Consider the following 16,014-nt stretch of genomic DNA (forward strand, 5'->3'; position numbering starts at 1 on the left):
ACATAGACGGGCACATCAGGTTACAGACACATAGAATGATGCTGTATGAAAGCCCTATAAATTGAGGTGCCTTTATAACCTAACTAGTTGGTGGAGCAATGATATACATCGTTTATTCGTATTTCAGTACAGCTTGGTGAGTACAGTAGACTGAATGATGCTGCATTAAAACCGAGGTCTTCATACTGATACGGAGGGGGGGAAGTGTTAACTAAGGTGGTTTTATAACATAACAAGCCGGTGCTATTGCGACGGTATGGGTAATTTCAGTACAGCTTGACTATGGAAGCACACAAAATTGTGCTATCAAAATTTTGTGGATGCTGCATGAAAACCAGACTTGATAGTGATGAGGAGCAGTGAGAAGCAAGAATAAAAGTTGTTTCATAACATAAGCCGGTGCCACTATCACTGTACGTGTAATTTCATCGTATTTCATCACAGCCTGACTATGTGAATAAACAAAATGATGCTGCAAGAAGACCACGGCCTTTTTAGTGATGAGCAGTGATAAGTATGAAAGTATGAATTAATGTTACGTAAGCCGGTGCCACTATCATTGCATGCATTATCTGCTTGTATTTCAGTACAACTCGACTATTGAGTACACACGATGATACTCCAGAAAAATACAGAGCTTAGCTAGTGGCGAGGAGCAGTGAAAAGTGTGAATTAAGATGGTTTTATAACGTAACAAGCCGGTGCCATCCCCTCCCCCTCCCATCACAAGAAGCGAGCACAGTCGTCAGTCGGGGCTACGCAGATCACCATGGCGTCTGCACTTCTCCGCTCACTGAAGGTACAAATTATACCTTGTATACTTAATAACACCTTAAGGGATTTGCAGTGAGGGTCAGGGGAGTGTTGATGTGACGGCTGTGACATGAAGATCAGGAATGCAAGTGTAATGACTCGAAATGCAATGAGGAACTGTATTTTGTAGAGGCGAGATGCACGGTTAGGTATTTATTTGCGTTCTATTTCTGATTATGGGTGTTATCAAGTGCCTCCCTCAAGCATGTCATGACCACTAGGGCCTTGGAAGTGTTTGTTGGTGGTCACTGCAGTGGTAATGATGTGGGTGAGGGAAGTAGGGCATTGTTGCTATGAGGTGATGGTGGTCGCCTCGCCCCCTCAAGGCTGCTTCCCTAGACACTTGTTATCAAGAGTGCCTTGTTCCTCTCACTCCGCTAGACGAGACTACAGTGATACCCTATGCATACATTTTTATTTAATCCAGGTAATTTAGTCTCATGATCTACCAGGTTAAACAAAATTAGGTTAGAAAGGTAGATAATTGGAATAGACTCATTGCTAGTGCATGGTCATTAACGGTAGGTGGACATTGTCTACTGTCTCGTACAGGGTTTGTCATTATTAATTGAAAACTCATGCAGTTTGGCTTGTGTTTTTAGTTTACTTAGGCAGTATCTGTCTGTATTTTAGAAATATACTTGTGTATGAGTGGTATCAGTTCATTTTTCAGTTATTGGTTTTAGAATTTGTATTGGCTGATTATTTTGTTGATGTTAGTCATGTCAGAAAAAAATTACAACTATGCATATCATTTGTTGCAAGTTTGGTTCAGCAGAAATTGGATATTTTATAGTGATAGAAAAATAATTGGTTATATATATATATATATATATATATATATATATATATATATATATATATATATATATATATATATATATATATATATATATATATATATATATATATATATATATATATATATATATATATATATATATATATATATATATATATATATATATATATATATATATATATATATACATATATATATATATATATATATATATTTTTTTAGTATAGTGCATAATGATAATTGTGCTGTACATTCTTTGGTATTCCATATTTTGAAGTGACCAAAGTGTAATGGCTAATTTATAAAAATGTTGCACAACCATGGTAACAGACTATATAGTGATGCACTGATAAACAAGTATGTACTGCCACCAACCAGAAATCTCACAACAGAATGAAGAGAAACAGTTGCCAGTACTTGGCTCATTAAGTAATTTTCTTGTTGTTTGGTTATTGAACAAACTACTGTACATACTAATCTCATTTGATTACCTTGTATATGTTTTACTTTTCTGTTTTTACTGCTCATACTGCTGCCTTTCCTCAGGGGGCTCACACTCTCACCCCACTGTGGCGCAGCTACAGCTCTGCTGCTCCTGCCACTAAGCTCTACATTAATGGCAAGTTTGTAGAAAGTAAAGCAAAGGAGTTTTTTGATGTCCACAATCCTGCTACAAATGAGGTAAGGCTACCCACAAAGCTTTTCAGATTCAACATTTCACAAAAGATTTGTGTAGAATAAACAATATTTTCTTTTCAGCTGGGCCATAATTTATAATTGTTATTGCTTAATTATCCTAAACAGTCTCAGTATAATTACATCCGCCAGACTGCATAGGTGTTTACAACTAACATTTCTAAAAAGATACTATTCCCACTACTTCTGATTTAACTCTCTAAAATAAATAATTTCCTGATTTTACAGCAAATGAGTATGCTTAAGCATAATTCTATTCTTACCTGTGTTGTGCAAGTGGTAAAGGTGCTGTTGTTGATCCAGGTGGTGACTCGAGTACCACTGGCGACTCAAGATGAGATGGAAGCAGCAGTAACAGCTGCCCGTGAGGCCTTCACCACCTGGAGCCAGACGTCTGTTCTCACTCGCCAGCAGGTCATGTTCAAGTATCAGCAACTGATCAGGGAGAACATTGTAAGATTCTTTGATATAGATTTTATAACACCCTGACATCCTAGATTTTGAGGTTTAGTTTTCATGTCTTCAAAAGTTCAAATTCAGGAACACAAGATCATAGTCTTTGACTCTGGAATCATTACATTTTAACTGAGATCTTAAGGATTTGTTTCTTTTAAATATCTTACTTAAATTTTTTCAAGCCCTCATTGAATACTGCCAGTACTTGGTATGTGGTCATTACACATGTCTATATGACAAAGAAAGTGTACAGTAGTAAGTGAGGTGAAGAGAGGGAGTATGAGTGATAGGGTGAGAATAAGGTGGATGGATGGAGTGAAACAGTAGTAGATTAATAAAACATGAGTGGAATTCATTGGACAGCTGGGGAGAGGAGAGAGATATCCCATGAGGGAGTAAACTACCTAGCACAAGGAATCATCTTTTCCCTACATATAGAGGATCTAAGACATATAATGAAACTTCAGGTCTTTTGTTTCATTGTTTATAATTCTGTTCAACATTATTTTTAAAATTTTTATCTGTCAGCACGAATTGGCAAAGATCATCACACGGGAGCAAGGAAAGACACTGGTGGATGCTGAAGGAGATGTCATGAGAGGCCTGCGTGAGTACCTGTCATTATTCATTATGTTATTCTGTTTCTGGCATCAAAAAAATTCTCTCCTTTTAAACAGACAATTTTTATCTTTAACATGAGGTTATTAATTTGGTATTAACAAATAGAACTGTATGCATATTGCTGAAATTTTCTTTAATCATGATTTACACAGGCTTAGAAGGCTTGAGTGATTAGTTTGAGTTAGTGATAGGTTCTGATGGTAAGATGTCTCCCCAGAGGTGGTGGAGCACTGCTGCAGTATCACCAGCTTGCAGCTTGGGGAAACCATGCCCAGCATCTCCAAGGATATGGATACACACTCATATCGTGTTCCTCTTGGAGTGTGTGCTGGTATTGCTCCATTCAACTTCCCCGCTATGATTCCTCTCTGGGTATGTGCTGCACTTAAGACTTGATTATAAGACTTGCCCATAAGGTATAAGACCTCACCAAAGTGACTGTTGCTTTCTCAGATGTTCCCTGTTGCCCTGGTGTGTGGCAACACCTACGTGTTCAAGCCATCAGAGCGGGTCCCTGGTGCAGCCATGTTGCTGGTAGAGCTGCTGCAGGAAGCTGGCTGCCCTAGTGGGGTGGTGAATGTGATCCATGGCCAACACAAAGCTGTCAGCTTTATCTGTGATGATCCACACATCAGGGCCATCTCCTTTGTGGGATCTGACCAAGCTGTGAGTCTATCCAGCCTTATGGCTAAATGTTCCCTCACTCTTGACATGAAATTCCATTGTTTTGAAGGCTTGAATGAGAGTTTGCATTATAGTATAATCATCTTGGCTGCATTCCTTTCTCAGGGCAAATATATCTACGAGCGTGGCTCCTTGAAGGGCAAGCGTGTGCAGTCAAACATGGGTGCCAAAAACCATGGAGTGATCATGCCAGATGCCAACAAGGAGAGCACCCTGACCCAGCTTGTGGGAGCTGCCTTTGGTGCTGCAGGACAGAGGTGAGCTGTTTGCCAGACATCTCTTAGTAGTTTTTGGTGTGTACAGTAACCTTTGAGTGATGCATATTTTGTCAGCAGTCTTGATGCGTTTGTCACACAATATGCATTACCAAGTGTGAAATTGGAGTATTTATGTTGGACATATTCAGGTGTATGGCCCTGAGCACTGCCATCTTTGTTGGGGAATCTGCCAAGTGGCTGCCAGAGCTGGTGGAGCGCTCCAAGAACCTGAAAGTGAATGCTGGACATGAAGCTGGAGCAGATTTGGGGCCAGTCATCTCCCCAGCTGCTAAGGAGCGCATCTGTAGTCTGGTTCAGTCTGGCATTGAGGAGGGTGCCAATTGCATGTTGGACGGAAGAGGTCTCGTTGTGCCAGGTTATGAACAAGGAAACTTTGTGGGACCAACCATCCTCACTGATGTTAAGGTCAGAATTTTGTTTATGGACAGTGGGTGATTGTCATTAATGTCTTGTCTAGCCCCCTAGATCTACATAGGGAAAAAGATTTTTCCCATGTAGTGAGTAGAGATTTTAACTTCACAAGCATAGTATACTATGTAATCATTGCAAACTATATCACTTAGTCAAATATAGAAATAAGAAAGAGCACACAAATGTCTTTCTCTTTGTTTTATTTTTTTTAAATAAAAAATGCAGATGATATGAACATTTCTCTTGCAGCCTCACATGAAATGCTACAAGGAGGAGATCTTTGGCCCTGTGCTGGTGACTCTTGCTGTGGACACCCTGGACGATGCAATCCAGGTGATCAATGAGAACCCATATGGCAATGGCACTGCAATTTTTACCACTAACGGAGCCACGGCCAGGAAGTTCACCTACACTGCTGATGTTGGCCAGGTCAGGAGTAACTAGGTGTATTTTATCTCTCAGGTAGCTGATTTTCTAGCTCATGATCTTACAGCATTTTTTGATGGAAAAGTGGTAGATGTTCTAATACTGGTTAAAACAGTTTTAAGTTGGCAATTTTTCATTTTATAATTGGAATTACATGTTTGTATTCAGTAATTGAGTGTTTTAGATGGACCAGCTGAGGTATTCTTTATTATTGTTGATTTATGACCAGTTTTATTGGGAACTGACTGGTTCAAGAAAATTAAGGAAATTATAGTTTTATATTGCATGTGGATAGTATTTCCTTGCGTGGTTTTGACTTTTATCATGATGTGCTTATTACCTCCTCAGGTGGGAATCAATGTGCCCATCCCCGTCCCTCTACCCATGTTCTCCTTCACTGGCTCCCGAGGATCTTTCTTGGGGGATGCCAACTTCTATGGAAAGGCTGTGAGTTATGTCATGTCTGCTTACCTTAATGTGGATTACTTAAAAAATTCTAATGCTTCTTGGACACAAGTAACATGTTAGAGAAGGGAATTAGCATTTGCATTTTGTTAAAGTCACAATGGCCCAGCAGCATCTGGCTTTGTGATAATAGTATGGATTGCTAGGAAATTCTGTAAATTTCAGTTAAATATTTAATTTTTATTTAGAAACCATATTTTATCAGTAATATACTCCTTGACAGGGAGTCAATTTCTACACGCAGTTGAAGACAGTAACACAGATGTGGCGAGAGACTGACGTCACACCCACACAATCGGCAACAGCCATGCCAGTCATGCGCTGAACAGCTCAAGTAATGGCAAGACAAGTTCCTGTTGAGTAACAATTGTGCATTATATAACAGGTTGTAAAAAATGTAATTCATTATTTAAGTAGATACATGTATTTTTAAATTTTACTTAGAAATAAATTGCTCCTTTCAACTTCACTTGGCAGACATTCCAGTTATGGGGAGTTATAAATTACTAATCCTTCATGATGCTGGAAGGGCATTTGTAAATTTAATTTTTCTTGACTCTTGGCAGCTTTGTGGCAGGGCATTTGTAAATTTAATTCTTCTTGACTCTTGGCAGATTTATAAAACAAATTTGCAATACAGATTTTTGTATTAACAATGTATTATTTCTTACAGCCACTGCAGATTCCTTGTACTATATAGTGTTTTCATCCATGGTCCAGTTTATTGCTTGTGGGTTTTCCTCCTATAAGAAATTTCACAGAACAAACACCATTTGTTACCCCCTACAGAGCATTTTGTTCTTAGGTTACAGTTAGGCAAATTAATAGATTAGTAATTAACTAAGTTAGTTGCTAAAAGATATCTATTTTATCTTACATAATAGATAACAATACAGGGAAGTGATGAATATTGAATGAGAAATATACATTTACAATCCTTCCCTTGCTTGTTTGGGTTACTTAAAGGAATGTTACTGTACACTATTGTCCACAATGAGTACTCTAACCCAAGTTGTGACAGATACCTGATACATTGGATTTTGCTGATGATCCTTCCTATGTTACTGTACACTATTGTCCACAATGAGTACTCTAACCCAGGTTGTGACAGATACATTGGATTTTGCTGATGATCCTTCCTGACTTAAAATTCAGGAAATCATGTGCTTCCTGACTTGAGCCAAGTCACATTAAAAAACTGTTTTCCACAAGGTTTACAATGATAAAAAAAGGTACAATGATAAAAAAAGGTGTGCATTTTCTAAGGCTTTGTTTTTCTCAAACACTGCATCTCCAGCCACAATATTACATGACTTGTCAGACTAACAACACAAGCAAGCTACGGTTATAAAATTGTTTGTTGAACAGTCTATCTGCTTACAAAGTTGATTTATTCTGACATTCAGACAAAGATTCAAAAAAAAAAAAAATGTTATGATGTTCTGGAAGATGATAATATACATGAATGTTTGTGATATGCAGACGCACATCACAGCAACCTCAATACTTACCAAGAGCTAACTTACTGTTAGTTGCAAGCATCCATCAAGGCTGTTTCTCTGTAATCCATGATGTAGTTGAGCCTGCTTGAATTTTTACACATGTCTTGTGTTGCTTAAAATCAAACAAGATAGTTCAGGTAATTGCTCTGTATGAGGCAAGCCATGGAACCAAGGAAATGCAAGTTACCTGATGTAGCACAGTTGACAGTGTGGTGGTGCTGCTTGCATAGTAGGAAGGAAAACAATGGTTTACCTGTGCCTAGGTAAAGCTGTGACAATTCCTGGAAGTCTTATGATGGCAAAAATTAGCGAAGGAAGCAGATCCAGAAGTGTTTGGTGAGAAGTACAAAAACTGATGGCAAACCACAAAGCACACATTGCCACTGCACTGAAGACTTGTTAGACAGAATAGTTTTATTTTTAGTCTTTGGTTTTGTGGCTTGCCTCCTTCCAAGCAACAATCTAGATGTTTTATCTATTTGGTTTCAAGTGGCAGAAGTTGCCTTAAACCAGGAAAGCCACAAAACCTGACTCAGTCATAACATTAATTTAGCCAGGTATACTGCACAGACAGGTTCACCTGCAGCAGATATAACAACTAGCCTTAGTGGGTACCTGCAAGCATCTAAAGTTGGCTTGAGGCAGGAGCATTGAGATTGCTATCATGTCATGCAGACACCAAAACTGTCTTGAATGCATGTTGCACTCAAGAATAGAATAAACAAAATTTGCCCTCATGTCTTAGTGCACAGGCCTAATATCCTCCAAAATTACTAAGATAAGGCACCAACATACATCTCTCCAAATTAAAATCCATCTTAGCCACTACACCTCTAAGGAATGAGGTATGAGGGACGAATCCTCATTGACCCACCGCAAGCACACAACAAATAAAAATCCCTTTTCTTGCAGTCATAACATACCTTTTTGCTGAGTGTATATATAATATGGACCCTGGATTGCTGCACTGGACATATCATTGAAGTGCCCTGACTCCAGGAAGAGCACAAAGCATCTCAAACAAGAGGTTGGCACCTGTGAGTGCCGTGGTGCCCTCAAAGTCATATGGCGGAGCAACCTAGAAAAGTTTTTTGTCATTACTTGTAGCCATCAACACTATCTACATGTTTTCATTCACCTGGTAACAGAATAAAGCTCTCACAAAACATCTTCCTACCATTCACAAATCTTCACACACATTTCCCAAGATTATTCTATAAACCATGAACAGACTTGCCTCCACCAGGTCACAGCCCACAAGATTGAGTCCAGCACAGCCCCGCACCACTTCGAGGGCCTGGATGGGTGTCAAGCCCCCTATTTCTGGAGTCCCTAACATGGAAAAAAAAAAATAAATAAATGTTAGATAACAAGTAATATTTCTTCATCCTTAAAGACAATAACATAGTGGGAGAGGCAGCTTAGTGGTGTGAACTGGTTAGAGTAGTTTACAACCAAGAGGTTCTGGGTGTGAGCTTGTCTTGTGAGAAGCTGCAGTCATATAATCTCACTACTAAAGGTTTCTGGGGCCATGTCCTATATCGCAAAAAAGTCAAAGTTGCTGGTTGAAAGGGTGATTACTCAAATGTCATCGTTAAACGTAACATCGATGTCAATCCATCGCGAGGACACCTAGTAGTCTCACCACCAGTGCCTGTAAATAACAAATAAACGCTTAACACACCTGTTCCGGGACAAAAGCCAGGATCAATGGCGTCGATATCGAAGGAGAGATAGACTGGCCTGTCCCCCATCATGCTCCTCACCTCCTCCATGAGGGGCACTAGGGAGTGGTACCAGCACTCCTCCACAGGCACCAAACGGAAACCCTGCACACCGCGTCGCGCAGTGGTCAGTGAAAGGGGCACGGAAGGGAAAGAACCAAGAAAAAATAATAGTATATTAGTTTTCTGATGAGGGAGGAAGAATATATCAAGAGTTTTCATCAACACTGGCACGTTCATCTATACACAAGAAGCGCACGCAAAACTAGAAACAGTTTAGTGTTACATTGCTTCTCACACCCGGCCAGTCACCTCACCTGACTGATCGGCCAGGCGTGTCCTTCTGCCGCGTGGCTGGTGCCCCGCAGGCCAATTTGCACTGTGGCGTGCGGGTCAATGAGCTGTTCCTCAACTGCCCTCCTAAAGGGGGTGCCGTGGTTGATCTTGGCACCCAGCATTGTGTCCGACACGTCCATGTGGGCGTCCACGTGCACCAGACCCACGGGACCATGGCGAGCCTGGATTGCAATAGTTCTCTTATGTTATGTGTATATACATGATACACAATGACGGTAAGATGCAACGTGTACCTCTCCAGTATGTCGCTCCGTCTACAGGCGAATGTCATTTAACTTACAGCACACAACTATACAATAACGAGCCAACAATCGCTCCAAACCATTCGAACCGTTATGAAAAGCCTTGACAACCATTCACGTCTGCTCATACTTCTCCGTATTTCGAACACTACATTTACCATTCTAAGTAGTACGTACTGGAACATATTAAGCGCTGCCATCAATATATGATTTACTTTGTCTCATCCATCAACATGCAAAGTGAGAAGTATCGCATATTTTAGTAGACCTATGCGCAAACGACTATTCACAACGCGGCTTAACACTAGGAAGGTGTAGGATTGAAGCTCCTCCAGCGGACATCCCAACCCACTTACCGTTCTATCCGAGTATATCAACTAAATAGTCGAATGGCTATGAAGGTTCGAGATCTTGTAACTACCAAATTGATTGTGCATTCGTTACCTCGTTGGCATCAGGATGGGAGTGAGAAGGCTTCGCTTGGTTTTAACCTAACATTCTAGTGAGCACGCTAACATATTACAAATATACGACAGAGGTCCCTTATAGAAGTGCACCCATATTAATGAAAAGGTTAAGAAATAAAAAAAATATATAATGTGGTTAAATATCTAGAATGTGAACTTTCCACGGGAAGCAAGACGAGACGACGTTATCAAGTCTTGAATATCTTTAAAATCCATTGGAAGAATGTAACTTACTAATAACCACGAATTGTTCTTAACTGGAAAAAAAAATACTGAGTTCTATAGATATATTAAGTTACATGAGGAAATCTATATGAAAGAAGAAGGCTGTGAACACCTAGATCCATTTACCTAGTCGATGCCGTCCCGCAGCGCAATGGCTCACCTTGACGGCCTGCAAGATGGGGTAGGTGATGGTGTGGTCGCCGCCCATTGTGAGGGGAATGCAGCCGTCCTGAATCAGCTGAGCATACCGCTGCCGAATGTGCTCACACGCCTCCGGGAGACTAGGGAAGGAAATACCCAGGGATAGGAGCGACTATGTTATGGTGTATGGTGCCTGGAGTTGTATATTACGCTTAAAGCTCTTGTTTTCTTCTGTCTTAAGAAGTGCATACTAATATTCATTCACTTACTTGTACATATTACAGCTCACGTCCCCGACATCAGCCACATTGATACAGCTGTACGGGTCGTGGCCCTTAGCGCTGTATGGCCGCAGCAGCACAGACTCGCACCGTATCTGCCGTGGCCCCATCCGCGTGCCGCTGCGGTTGGAGGTCCCGGTGTCCAGGGGCACACCCACAAAACACGCATCAAGACCTGAGAGGAGAGGAGGGTAGCTCAGCACCGCGTCCTCCTACTTCCCTGTCAGTGAACCTCTGCTTCGAGGCCAAAGGGCGGTTCGTACTTAGGTCATGGTTCACTCCTTTAAGTAGACCATTACTTGGGAAATTTGGATCTCGTTTCTTAACTTTTCACGTCTAAATGCTTGCTATCTCTGGGCAGATAATGTTCCATCTTATTCTCTCATTCATCCAGTCCTACACACTTCACTGCTCTTTCCATCTCAATTTTCTACTTTTTTACATCCCATTCTAATCCCTTTCTGTTTATGTCAGTCATTCTCCAGTCATACCGAACCTGTCAAAAGTCAGCTACCATGCCACTCTTCTGTACCATTCTAACACAATTCTTCCCCTGTTTGCTACTGCCTATAGTCCATATATACACCTTTCTCACTAATCTTGTATTCTCCATTTACTCCAGGTTTGATTTATATTTCAGGGTTGCTTTCCCTAAACGTCCTCCATTCTACGTCTCCTCTCAACGCTTCTGTCACTGTATGCCTAGGTGCATTCAGTGCCATCCTTGCTACTCTATTCTGCTCCACTTCCAACTTCTCTAATTCACTTGCATTCCACGCAATCACATCCATACCATACATATACACATGGCACCGCCACACTCTTGCACATCTCTCTCATCAGTGTTGCACATCCCAATCGACCTACCCACTTATCCCCAATTATCGGATTTCTCCCTTCCTTCACACATGTTTCTCTCTCTCTCTCTCTCTCTCTCTCTCTCTCTCTCTCTCTCTCTCTCTCTCTCTCTCTCTCTCTCTCTCTCTCTCTCTCTCTCTCTCTCTCTCTCTCTCTCTCTCTCTCTCTCTCTCTCTCTCTCTCTCTCTCTCTATATATATATATATATATATATATATATATATATATATATATATATATATATATATATATATATATATACCACCATACTATATGGTCTGTTCAGAGCATGAAGTCCGTTAAAGGTGCGGCTAGTATGGTGGTTTACCTTTAATCTGCTCGAAACGAGGCCAGATTACCAGAAAGAACTGCCTTTTTGTCACCAAAGAAGAGGAGATATTCTGCACCTGTCACCACTCTAGACGACTTTGATAAATGTATTGTAAGAACAGTCTTGACATTTTATAAGAAGCATGAAATGCTAAAAAATTTAAGAAGAACTGAAGGAAAAATATATCCTTAAGTGGCTGCAAAACCTCCCTTCACAAGATTCTGCAGGAGATTGGCTTCAAATATGCCAAGGTTGATGGCCGCAAATTCCTGATGGAGAGGAGTAATGTTGCGGCAGCTCACACTATGTTTTTGCAAGGCAAAAAAAAAAGTCAAGCAGGCCTCCCAAAACATCGTATATCTGGATGAAACTTATATATAGGTGGTATGGAAAAAAGTTGAAAGTTGACAATAAATAAATACTACATAATATATATATATATATATATATATATATATATATATATATATATATATATATATATATATATATATATATATATATATATATATATATATATATATATATATATATATATATATATATATATATATATATAAGAGAGAGAGAGAGAGAGAGAGAGAGAGAGAGAGAGAGAGAGAGAGAGAGAGAGAGAGGTGTGAAGGAAGGGAGACAGACTGTTAATCCGGTAATTGGAGAACGAACTGGCAGTCACGCTCATGGGAATTCCAAAATCTACCATACCTTGAACGGACTTCATGCTCTGAACAGACTACAGGACCATTAGAGATAAGCCTCTACTAAAGGTTTGAGGGGCCGTGTCCTATCGTTATGTGTGTGTGTGTGTGTGTGGCAAAAAGAAAGACCTGCTGGCAGTGTAGTATTAACTCCACATCCTTCCCCGCCCCAACTCTCGCGCAAATCACACGCTCTCCTATTGTACTATTTACTGGAATAATATTACAATAATATTCCAAATTAAGTAATTAATGGAGTAACAACGAGAATAATATTTTATCAGACAACCTTTAATTAATTAACATGAACAATGAAAGCAATACCAAAATATCTATAAATTGATTTTAGTGACGCCCAGGGTGCAACATTTGCTGTATCCATAGTGTTAACATTTAACACACACACACACACACACACACACACACACACACACACAAGAAAAAAAAGTTGCATGGGCCCCTGGTCTTGGTGAGCCCCTAGGCTTCAGCCTTGTCAGCCTTACAGATAATGCAGCACTGATTGCTGGCTGAATGGGTGATTACTCTTAGGTCACAGTTTAACGTCACATCGACGTCACGAAAGGATGATTGGGCGGAGTATCTATCATGACGACACTTAGTCTCACTACTAGTGCCTGCAAATTTTAATTAAATTTACCCTAAATTTACTCTTATAATTGCCTTCATTATCCACCTATGACACCAAAGCATATTTTTGACAATTAGGTCTGGGTCTCAAACATTCACTATCAAAATAGCATCTTTATCCGACGCTTTAAGATTTTATCTGCGAAGAACGATAGAACACATACAGCACCTCAAACCTTTAGTAACGCTACTAAAAATGTTCCCAATCACTGCAAACACAAACCCTTTGTGTCGCCTTGGACAGGCAGCCGCATGAAGGATGCGATGCCCCCAGGGCGTGGCATGTCATTGGAGGTGAGAGGTCTGTTCAGGGGGCGTGAGGAGGCAGCGGAGGAGGCGGCGCGGAAGGTAGTAGCCAGGGAAGCCCAGAGTCTAGGTGAGAAGCTGACCAGCAGACCTTGGTGCATCATGGTATCGCTGTGGAGGCAGGACAGGTACTGAGAGACACAGGTGACAGATCTCTTAACAAACAATACCTGAACCTCGTTACTCAGAATTAACTAGTTCCATTACCTCCTATATTGTTCTTTCTTCTTATGAAGTCCTGATATTTTTTATGGCTATGCTCAAACATGTATGTTTTTAAAACTTTTTACATTATTATAAATGTGTGTGTGTGTGTGTGTGTGTGTGTGTGTGGTCACCTCTCTCCCAGATGGATCATATCAGGAACATCGTGGCTATATGAGAAGGAGGCAATAGGCACCTGCCGAAACGAGAATTACTCCCTGTGAGGTCTGTCCACTTCTCTAATGCAAGAGTTAACCAGTATTCTCAACCATTCATCCCTTTCTCTGGTAAACTCTGGAACTCCCTGCCTGCTTCTGTATTTCCACCTTTCTGACTTGAATTCCTTCAAGAGGGAGGTTTCAAGACATTTATCCTTCAAATTTTTACTACCGCTTTGGACCCTTTTATGGGACTGGCATCTCAGCGTTTTTTTTTTTTTTTTTTTGGGGGGGGGGCGGGGATTTTTGTTGCCCTTGGCCAGTGTCCCTACGTTAAAAAAAAAAATGTATACAGCCGCTAGTGTATCATCCACAATACCAAAATATCACTATCCACTTATATGTAATCTCTTCATGTGCCTTCATAGACCTTGAAGAAGCATTTTTTTCCCTTTTCTTTTTCTCGCACATGGCAACAAGATAATTCAACAAGTATTTTTTTTATCCTGATGATTTCTTAATCTTTAGATAGCGGTCTACGGTGTTTACTGTAGAGCCCAGCAGTTAATTACCGTCCACAAACTTCACTTATAACTTCAGGCCAAAGGAAGGGTATCGTGAGATGACAATTTATACGTCATGAGAAACACTTACCGTGGCTGAGAACTGTTGTTTGATTTCACAACACTGATAACTAACAGACTGGTGCAGTGGCGCAAGGTTGCCAGGTAGTAGTATGTTCTCGCCCAACCTCTTGCCCGAAACCCGCCCAAAACCCGATCTGAGAAAATCGCCAGTACCACTCAACTACACTCATCACTGTATTATATATATATATATATATATATATATATATATATATATATATATATATATATATATATATATATATATATATATATATATATATATATATATATATATATATATATATATAATGCTCAAGACGGCTGATAGCGGTATAGGAAATAGGAAAAAATACATATACCTATTAATATTAGCAGTATACATACATGTCCATATAATACCCACCCATGTTCTGCATGATACATGTATTTTTCAGGACATTTATGTATCAGATACATCATGATCAGGATTAAAACAAATGTCCTTTGTAAAAGAGAATTACAAGGACACTATTCTGCTCAGTGAACAACTTTCGTCTAGCTTCTTGTAACATTGTTGGACGAAATAGCTTTCGTGTAATTATCACTACTTACCGATCCCTTATCGATTTCCTGACTGTGATGTACCTTCATAAAGCCTTACCAAACTTGGCTCGTGTAACATCCATGTTTTTTTTTTTTTTTTTTTTTTTCTGCCTCATCTTTCTAATTCCTTTTTTTTTTTTTTCGTTCTTGACATTCCAGCCTTTTCTTCCTCATTCATATCCTATCACTTCTCATTAGTATCCTTTTTTTCTTTAATGTTTTCCTCTCTTCTTACTCCTATTCTCCTTTGAATTGAAAAGATTGCAATGAGTTAGTTTCCTTCCAGTGCTCCATTTTGTTAATCCTTGCTATGGTGTGCATATCTGTCATAGTCACGGATAGTTGAGGATCCATAAAGAAAGGGTATTTGAACCGTAAAATCTCTCTCATTCCTAATCGGCCTAGACACTGTATGTAGCCATGGTCAACCCAAAAATACGCAGTCAACAGAATCGCAAACCTGTGAGCATTATTTTTCCCTGCCAACTTTCAAATACAGCACTAGATGGTTAAACAGCAAACTTGGCAAGTAACGCCCAGCAATGAGCAAAATAATATTCCTGTTTTCAATTACTCAGTTATCTTTTTGTCTACTTTATTAATTTTCTATCAAACTCTTTCACATTATGATCACTGCCACCATAATTTCTATTATTGTTGCAACTACAGTATTTTGGCTATTATTACCCATTACCATTGCGATAATGAACTACTGGGTCTTATCACCGGTCATCCATCAAGCAAGAGCAAAGTGACAGAAATGCATTCTAATGTCGACTGTCATAATTTATTAATGAATGATTGCTAGTAGCCTTACCAAACTTGGTTCTCATAACATCAACGTCTTTACTATTTATCTTTTTTCATTCCTACTACCCATTCATTTTTCATTCTTGCCATTCTTTTTCTTTCATATGCTCCACTTGCTCTCATTCTTATCCCTCTACTCCTTAATCTCTTCCTTTCTCATTACTCTTATTCTCTTTCTTTAAGTTAACAAGATTGCAAT

The 16,014-nt window shown here is 39.7% G+C and overlaps 2 protein-coding genes across 5 annotated transcripts; one reads left to right on the forward strand and one right to left on the reverse strand.

Moving 5' to 3' along the window:
• Positions 1 to 596: 596 nt before the first annotated feature.
• On the forward strand, positions 597 to 8,527 carry LOC135112718 (probable methylmalonate-semialdehyde/malonate-semialdehyde dehydrogenase [acylating], mitochondrial). Of its 4 annotated transcripts, none has more exons than XM_064027472.1 (12): positions 597 to 799; positions 2,162 to 2,296; positions 2,615 to 2,764; positions 3,296 to 3,374; positions 3,606 to 3,760; positions 3,842 to 4,054; positions 4,178 to 4,329; positions 4,479 to 4,755; positions 5,011 to 5,190; positions 5,536 to 5,634; positions 5,876 to 5,986; positions 8,401 to 8,527. In XM_064027472.1, exons 1-11 carry the CDS (start codon positions 770 to 772, stop codon positions 5,975 to 5,977), a joined length of 1,572 nt encoding a protein of 523 aa, XP_063883542.1. In that variant the 5' UTR covers positions 597 to 769; the 3' UTR covers positions 5,978 to 5,986; positions 8,401 to 8,527. The 4 variants fall into 4 exon arrangements, with proteins under 4 accessions (XP_063883542.1, XP_063883541.1, XP_063883540.1 ...); XM_064027470.1 differs by lacking the exon at positions 597 to 799 and adding an exon at positions 1,100 to 1,240; XM_064027471.1 differs by lacking the exon at positions 8,401 to 8,527 and having other exon boundaries at positions 598 to 799; positions 5,876 to 6,594.
• On the reverse strand, positions 5,818 to 14,570 carry LOC135112721 (agmatinase, mitochondrial-like). The gene is made up of 9 exons (XM_064027477.1): positions 14,449 to 14,570; positions 13,350 to 13,543; positions 10,580 to 10,766; positions 10,330 to 10,450; positions 9,196 to 9,396; positions 8,839 to 8,983; positions 8,392 to 8,486; positions 8,078 to 8,232; positions 5,818 to 6,005 (listed from the first exon to the last, which is right to left on the reverse strand). The coding sequence occupies exons 2-8, from the start codon at positions 13,534 to 13,536 to the stop codon at positions 8,131 to 8,133; spliced, it is 1,038 nt and encodes a 345-aa protein (XP_063883547.1). The 5' UTR covers positions 13,537 to 13,543; positions 14,449 to 14,570; the 3' UTR covers positions 5,818 to 6,005; positions 8,078 to 8,130.
• Between the last annotated feature and the right edge of the window lie 1,444 nt (positions 14,571 to 16,014).

The sequence above is a fragment of the Scylla paramamosain genome, chromosome 24 (genome assembly GCF_035594125.1).
Source record: "Scylla paramamosain isolate STU-SP2022 chromosome 24, ASM3559412v1, whole genome shotgun sequence".
Taxonomy (NCBI): Eukaryota; Metazoa; Arthropoda; class Malacostraca; order Decapoda; family Portunidae; genus Scylla; species Scylla paramamosain.